We start from the raw sequence: 8,656 nt of genomic DNA on the forward strand, positions 1-8,656 counted from the left end.
GTACAAAAGGGTCACAAGGGTTAGAGCAAAGATGGGAGAGAACTCTCGAGGGTACCGAAAACATTTTACTCTTCGGGATGGATGCGTTTCAACGGGAAGCCTTCGTCAGCAACAAATCTCGAGAGTTCTCTCCCATGTTTGCTCTAACTTTTACAACCTTTTTTTAAATTTCTAATTTTTACATTTTTTTCATTTAGCTGATGCTTCTTTCCAGAGCGACCTAAAATATTAAGCTACCTACAGTTGTTTACCCATTCATAGGTGGGTAATTTTACTTGAGTAATTTAGGGCAATACCTTGCTCAAGGGCACATTACACTACTAGCCACCTCTTCATGTACTTGGAGATTTGAGCACCAAAGCCCTTTATTCTTCTTTATTTCGTTTATTTCGATAAGTTAAGCACATCTTCAGTTTTTCCTTTTCAAGGTCAGAAAAGCCCAGCAAAAGTGAGTTTTCATTAATTAATTTAGCTGACATTTTTCTCTGAAGAGGGTTACAGTGTTGAGCTACCAACAATCATTTACTCCTTTACAGGGCCAGGTCACAAAAAAATTACATATAATTCTTTATAATAAATAAAATTCCATATATAATTCAAAATGCAGATGTGCTGTGCTCAGTCCTTATAAAACAAGAAACCCACCACTGTAAATGCCCTCAGTGACTAATATGAAATTTCTGAAATAATTGCACTCATTTTCTTTTTACGCTGGATTTCAAACAGCTTTATTGCCATATTTTCACTGTGCACTTGCCATAAATAACCGCATCCAAAAATATTGTGCTCTGCCCCATTAGAATGTGTTTGGCTCCAGAGGGGCTGACAGGCATAGGAGCCCAGCTGGGAGAGACAGCTCACAATTATCCAGCAATATCACAAAAATATTGTTAACATAAAACGTCTTTTTTATATTTGGCCATTTTAAAATATATATAGATATATGTTACGATATATATGTATGTATATGTATGTGTGTATATATAAAATAAAATAACAATACTGTTATTGATATTTAGTTTTATTTAACATTTACGATGTTTGTAAAATGATCACTTTTGGAGTAAAGCATCATTCCACAATACACTGTCCTCAGCTTATATGTTTTCATAGGGGAAAAATAAATCACTGTATTCCATTTGTACCTCTGGTTTCACAGGACCAATTATAACCACAATGAGGACGATTATATTTATTGTCAGTAATAAAGGGGGAAATAGCAGGCCATTTTGCTGCTAAATTTTGCAAGTTTTGAGCGCGTGATTGCTCAACTCTGAGAAATAAATATAAGATGCGGCAGATTTTCCGTGCGGGTATTTAAATTTGCATTGCTTTCCTCGGTCGCTGTCTGTATCTTTTCATTCACGTTCTCTAATTTAATATCCACCCACTTGTGCTTCAACGGCACGGCAGCAAACCTTGGACTTTAAATCACGTACAATAATTGCATTCTCACCGTGGAAAATGAGTTCCCCTTCCATTGACGGTGTTTTGAATTGACCGCAGTAGTTTATTTTTTCATGAGAACAGAGTTGCTAGTTATTAAGACGACTGCTTAGAAAAACTGGGTCACCCAATTGCTTGTGTTTTCACTGTGTTTTTTTCTAAAAAGCTCCAAGTGTGTGTTTGTACGCAGAGGAGCAGTGAACTGCAAAAAAAAGACTATGTCATCATTAGTGGGGTGATTTTCGTGCGACGTGCAGTGTGAATCAGAGACACGTGTAGAAGTGACTGCCGTCGTAGCGTGGACTCTGTCGGTCTAGGTGAGTCGTTCACATCGTTTCACCGGTGTAAAGATGGTTCGTGTTTGGTAAATAAAAGAAGGAACAGTGGAGAGGAGAAGGACATCAACGTGCTCCAGGTCTTTCGCAGCTCTTCAGTACAAACTTGTCTCACAAGTCAGTTTTTACCTCCTGTTCTTCCAGAAGGGAACAGCAGTCTGAACTGAGGAGTGTATTGAGGAGTGTGTCAGCGCATTGTGTGTCAGCACAGACGCCGCATGGGTTTCACTGCACCTACAGCTCTACTCTGACAGTGCGATGGCAACGACTCTTTTCCAAATACGCTCTTTGTTCACACGTGAGAAGAAGGGTCACCGTCTACGAATTTAGGAAACACACCTGGAGTCCTGGGCGCGACTGTTGGACACCTTCGCACTAATGTCCACTCGCTGACTGACGTCCCCTTAGACAAATGCATGGACACACAGACATTCCCTTAGTCCCTATTACCCAGAATTCCCCTCCAATTCCAGTCCCCCCAAAATCCAGCCTTCGGCACCCCCGACTCCCCCGCCCTTAGACCAACGACTGTGGTCTCCAGCGAGCACCAAGACCTCTAATGCTGTCTCTGCCCACCCTACCTACCCAATATTGCTGCCCCCCCCAACCCCTCACCCCCCGATCCCAAATGCTGCTCCAGGACCAGAAGAGGAGTTACCGCGCCGTTCAGTCCTGTGAGGACGGGGCCCGGGGCCCGGGGCCCTATCAGGAACCACTCATGGCCCTGGCGCAGAACTGCGCTCTCATGCACAACGTGTTGGGCCCTGCCTGCATCTTCCTGCGCAAGGGCTTCGCTGAGAGCCGGCAGGCTGTACGTAAGTCTGCACACACACACACACACACACACACACACACACACACACACAAACACACGACATATGTTATATACATACTTATGTACTGTACATGAAGCCACACACACGTACATACTACGCTGCTTGAAAGTGTGTGAACCCTATAGGGATGATCTTTATTCTTGTATAAAATACTAAAATAAATGCTATAAAATGAATGAATTACTATGATTTACACCCCTGATTCCACTTACCTACTTGATTTAATCAGTACAACTTGGGCTTCACTTATTTTTGCACCTGCACTACTTGTATGTTTCTACTACACACATGATTTCCTCTAAGGTAACATATGGAATTGGTCATTACACACCTATTATGTCACATGAGAAACACTGATTCTCATTCAATAACCATTTTATGGTAAAACTAAGGGCTTCACACACTTTCAACCAGCCTAGTCCATGCATACATATAAGCTTTTAAACGCACAAACACAGGATAAACTGACCACCGATTCAGTTGAGTTTATTTTTAGAGTGCTCTTCTCACACACTTCAGTGGTTCATACACACATTGATTGTACACACACGTCTGTAAAACGTGTACAAAATGTGTGTGTACAACATGCCTAGACATTGAGACAAAAACGAATAAAAATTAGCAAGGCTGGTGATATGAAAATGAGATGATGTATAGTTTGTATAATAGAAGAGGACGAAATCAGGGTTGGGGTAGATAGATAGATAGATAGATAGATAGATAGAAAGAAAGAAAGAAAGGGATTCATTTAATCACCAAATACTAGTACAGGCAGTCCCTGGATTACGAACGAATTCTGTTCCCAAGTCTGTCTTTAAGTCAAATTTGTACTTAAATCGGAACAGTTCGGTTTGTGTCTAACGTCAGTTAGTCAAATGTTTCTCTTAGTATATAGTATATCGTGTACCTTTCTATGCATAAAACACATTAAAGAAAAACTTCTGGATACACTGAAAATTTTTAATAACAATACAGTAATAATAATACAATGTAATGATAATAATAACAATAATAATAAATGTAACTATAGTATAATAGAGACATAGAAAGAGATCATAAAAATGTTACTAGTGTTTATAATAGAGTATGAGAGAGAATGTTTGTGTGCGTGTAGGTATAAAAACATTAAAGAAACGTTAATGTTCGCTTTTCCAATGTTCGCTGGCATTTGATCTTTTTCCGATTGCTTTATTATTTCCACTTTAGTTTCAGTCGTGATCGTTTTTACTTTTATTTGATGCATCACCATCACTTGCATCACATTTACGCTTTGGTGCCGTGGTTAGGAGGGTAAAAACAAAAAAAAAATAAAGCCAAATACAGTAACACACACGAGACACTGTTAATAACAATGTGGTCCGACTGCAAAGAACAAAGTCTTTGTCCTACCTCGGGATCACGCGCCCATGAGCCGCAGTAGACGCGTAATGTTTTGATGTGCATCACAAAGCAGTGTCCGTTTGTTATTACGAACCATTGCACGTTAATAGGTTTTACAGGGGGTAGTTCGTAACTACAGGTTGTACTTAAGTCGGATGTTCGTAACTCTGGGACTGCCTGTGGAATCACCAGCTTTCTGTCTTGTTATTATGTTTCTATAACTCTGAAGCCAGGAAGCTGTTTTTTCATTGAAATCCCAAAAGTGTTCAATAAACAGCCTCCGTTGCTGATGAACAGGAGACGAAGGACGGTTTGGAAACATTGCCATGTCCACAAGGTACCAGCTAAAGCGTCCGTTTTTTGTCTTGCAGATTCCTTGTTCTGTGGGGACGAGGCGCTTGTCTGGATTACTGTTTGTCCTCCTGTAGTGTCGTTGAGCACCCAGTGCCGTTTGTCAGCCGTCCGCCGTAGCCCCGGTGGAGCCTTAGGAAAGCGCGTTATTAGACCGGTTAACGTTCGCTGAATATTTGTTATTCACAGTAAACGAGTCAAAGTTCATGCATTTCTAGAGAATGTGGAATCACGCTACTTTCCGCTTTGGAGATGCTCTGGGAAGGTCACAAAAGTGGAAGTGCCGGCGTGCTGTTCTGTGTCCTGTCACACAGCTGGCGTGTATTTTGGATCAAAATGGGCCTGAGTTATGAATTCAGCCACATATCCAGATTGCAAGAAAAAAAATCTGAAAAGTTACGGCATGGTGGATCGTGTGTGATGGAATTAAAATCGAGATACTGCAGTTTATTCTCTTTATGATAATTAGCATCCAAGCTTCTTTCCTTTTAAAAATGATGTGGAACGTGTCGGGTGCACGGGTTCCACTCTCGCCGCGGACACGGCCTTGACGTGACTGACGGGGTAAACCTTACAAAAACCCTAAATCGATTGGGTGTTCGAGGACACGCCGATGAGCCATCTGCCGCGCTGCTGCTGCGGGACACTGCAGTTAAAGAACGTGACGTCCGACCACCAGCGAAGGCTCCGTGATTCTCACTCTTCTCTGTCTTACTCCACAGGACAGAGAGTTGAGGCCGGAAGAGATGGACGGTAAGTCTCCGTGTGGTTAAGTGTGTGTTCGTGAGCGCGGTCATACACCATTTCAGTGCTCCGTGGTCCGTGTGTGTTGAAGGACCTCCCCCCCAGTCCGGAAGATCCCTTCGCTGAAGTGGTGCCAAAGAGAGCTGGGGTCGGCCGAGGTGACGTGTGTGCGGGAAGCCGAAGTCCGTTTCCTGTCTCGTCAATAGCGTTTCACGTTTTACGCCCGTACACCAAGCGGTCTCGGCCAGAGTTTCCTCCCAGACAATAAAGTGTTAACTTTGCAGAGTTGAGGGAGGCCTTCAAGGAGTTTGATAAAGATAAAGACGGCTTTATCGGCTGCAAGGACCTGGGCAACTGCATGCGCACCATGGGCTACATGCCCACAGAGATGGAGCTCATCGAGCTGAGCCAGCAGATCAACATGAACTGTAAGTGTGTGTGTGGAAGCATTTGATTGCAAAATGTCAGAAAAAAACCAGCTGCATATTAAAATACACGGTATCTCTGGCTGCAAACACCTCTGCAGTGGGAGGCCACGTGGACTTTGAGGACTTCGTGGAGCTGATGGGACCCAAGCTCTTGGCAGAAACGGCGGACATGATAGGTGTGAAAGAACTGCGGGATGCTTTCAAGGAGGTAAGGCGGGGGCTGGTGGTTGTGAAGACGGAGGAGGGCCGGCGATGGGGGGGAGGTGACACCGTCGGCCGGCTTGTCTCAAACCGTCGACGTCAAACGTCGAGAAATTGCGGGAAAAACGGAGGAGAAACTGGACTTTGAGCAGAAGTGCCGCTTCGTTCTGACATCCTTGCTCTTTGTCTCCCTCAACTCTGCTCCCGCTCGTCTTCTGCTCTCCCAGTTTGACGCGAACGGCGACGGCAAGATCAGCACAGCTGAGCTCCGAGAAGCGATGAAGAAGCTGCTGGGCCAACAGGTGAGCTCAGATGTTTCTGCTCCACCACCATTGCTCCCCTGTGTGTGACCACAGGCTGAACCTCCTTCTCGCCCTCTTATGGGCAGGTGGGCCACCGTGACCTTGAGGAGATCCTGAGGGATATTGACTTGAACGGGGATGGACACGTGGACTTTGAGGGTGAGCGCCTTCACGAAGTTCATCTTCATCTCAGAAACTGGGAGGGTTTCCGCTGTTGTCACCTCTAGTCGTCCATCCATCTGTCCATTCACTGTCAACAGCAACTTGTCCAAAGCGAGGCTGAAGCGGTCCCGAGCCTGTCCCAGAGTCACAGGGCACAGTGCAGGGTACACCATGGACGGGATGCCAGTCCACCACACAGCAATCACACGCTCACTCAGACACGAAACACACTGCAGAAGGAGATTTAGAGTCGTCAGTTCACCTGAAGTGCACCTCAGACTGAGACCGGTGTCCAAACCTACAGCCCAGGACCCATGAGGTTCCGGTGCTACCTGCTGCGTCGCCATGCAGCCCTTTTTTTTTGCACCTGCGCTACTTGTGTGTTTCTACTACACACACGATTTCCTCCAAAGCAACATGGAACTGGTCATTACACACCAGTTATGTCACATGGGAAACACTGATTCTCATTAAATAAATTGTGGTAAAACTAAGAGACACAAGGGCTTCGCATGCTTTCAGACAGCACTGTGAATGTACACCGGTATTTTCATTGTGGAGCCAAAAAATTACGCACTTCATCCTTCTAGGTATGTAGTAAAATGGTGAATTGTCCCACTACTTTATGTTACGTTAGTTTACATATATGTATATTTCAATATGTTTTGTGTCTTGCTGTTCGTCTATTTATAGCAAACGTGGTGCTTAACATTCCAGCTGTGTGCAGAAAAGCAGTGGGTGGAAGGATGAAGATGGTATAATTGTCAGATTATGGCTGATCCAAAGGATTATGTCACCACACAGATTACCTTGTAGAGCGACGGGGGTTGGGGGGGGGGGGGGGGGCACATGGCCGAAAACGGCTCTTTTTTTAGCTCTTCTTATTTTTAAGCGAACGCGTCATCGACGCACATGGGCGCGCATGGTCTCCGGCGCGCTCGAAATTTCCGCCCCCAGATGATGAAGTTAATTTCGTTGCGGAAACGACGTTCGCGAGATGTCGTTTCGCTCTGGTGCGGGAGGTTCTCGGCGCGTCGCGGTCTTCTCCGCGCGACTGCTGGTTCGGTGGCGGTGCTCCGGGAACCTGCTCATCTCACTCTCTCTCCCTGTTTGTCTTGCTGACAGAATTTGTACGAATGATGTCCCGCTGAAAGGGAAGAAGGCCGCAGCGTGTCAGGGTTGCTTCGCCGGAGTCGAGACGCTGGCCCGTCCGCGGTTCGGCCGAGAGACGGAGGGAGGGAGGGAGGGAACGAGGGAGAACATTCCGCATTTGGTGGCCCCTGCGAAGGACATTGGGAACTGCTGCTGTAAGACCTCTGACCTCTGAGCCACGTGGGAACCAGCACCACAGTCGGTGTTGTCTAGCACGTGATTTACCACACATTTACCGTCAACGGACAGGCTGGGAGCCGTAGATACACCGTTTTACCTGCCCTTCCTACCTGTATGTGGAGACGCCGCCGTGGGGACGTGGACGTGGTGATGGCAATATATCTCCCCTCTGGATCCACTGCATCCAGGGCAGTTGTCCTTGCGTGAGCGTGTGTTCGGAACAATACAACGCTTCATTATAAACTCTATGCTTCGTTATTTTTACCATAGAAATAAGGGAGCGACTGCATCATCCTGTGTGTCTTTACCATACCTGCGTTGTGCCCTCCGTCCACACAACCTCTCGCTTTGTGGACCGGTCGACCTGAAGAACATCCGAGGAGGGATGCCTCTCTCTCACCTAAATTTTACCCTGTTACTGCACTCAGTGACTGAGGTATTGTATATTTTACATTAGATTTATTTATTTAGCAGACACTTTTGTGCAAAGCGACTTCCAATGAACTCTGTGTAGTGTCATCAGCCCACATACCTTATTCACTGCGGTGACTTACACTGCTAGATACACTACTTACACTGGGTCACTCATCCATACATCAGTGGAACACACACACTCTCTCTCTGTCATTCACACACTATGGGTGAACCTGTCCAGCATGTCTTTGGCGTGTGGGAGGAAACCAGAGCACCCAGAGGAAGCCCACGCAGACATGGGGAGAACATGCAAACTCCACACAGTGTATACTGTGTTCTCTTTATGTTTAATGTGACTTTAACGTGTTTACACACTTTATTTTGTACACGCCTTAGGAACTTGGATCATGATAAATGTTGCTTTAGCTCCGTTAATTTAAATCTAACAGGTATTGCACGGTCAGTGTTTGACACGCGTCTCTTCGGTGGCAAAATAACCAAAATAAACGCACAACCAACAGACTGGAGTCCAACAAAGCCGCATCCTCAACAACAGGAGAAGCTTCTCGGTCCCGTTGGATCGTGAAAATACAGAAGCAGCAGCGTATCTCTCGTGTTACATTCCTCTTCTTCCGATTTAGATGCACACATTCGAACCCCCCGGCGCATATCTGAGACGGACTGACTGATGCTGTGTGTCGGGACTTGTACGCCATGTGGCAGCA

At 45.5% G+C, this 8,656-nt stretch overlaps 1 protein-coding gene across 1 annotated transcript; it reads left to right on the plus strand.

Moving 5' to 3' along the window:
- Positions 1–2,029: 2,029 nt before the first annotated feature.
- LOC108936454 (calcium-binding protein 1-like) lies at positions 2,030–7,983 on the plus strand. The gene is made up of 7 exons (XM_018755817.2): positions 2,030–2,592; positions 5,071–5,101; positions 5,377–5,520; positions 5,619–5,728; positions 5,949–6,023; positions 6,110–6,182; positions 7,311–7,983. Exons 1-7 carry the CDS (start codon positions 2,341–2,343, stop codon positions 7,334–7,336), a joined length of 711 nt encoding a protein of 236 aa, XP_018611333.1. The 5' UTR covers positions 2,030–2,340; the 3' UTR covers positions 7,337–7,983.
- Positions 7,984–8,656: the final 673 nt, after the last annotated feature.

This window comes from Scleropages formosus, chromosome 6, assembly GCF_900964775.1.
Source record: "Scleropages formosus chromosome 6, fSclFor1.1, whole genome shotgun sequence".
Lineage (NCBI taxonomy): Eukaryota > Metazoa > Chordata > Actinopteri > Osteoglossiformes > Osteoglossidae > Scleropages > Scleropages formosus.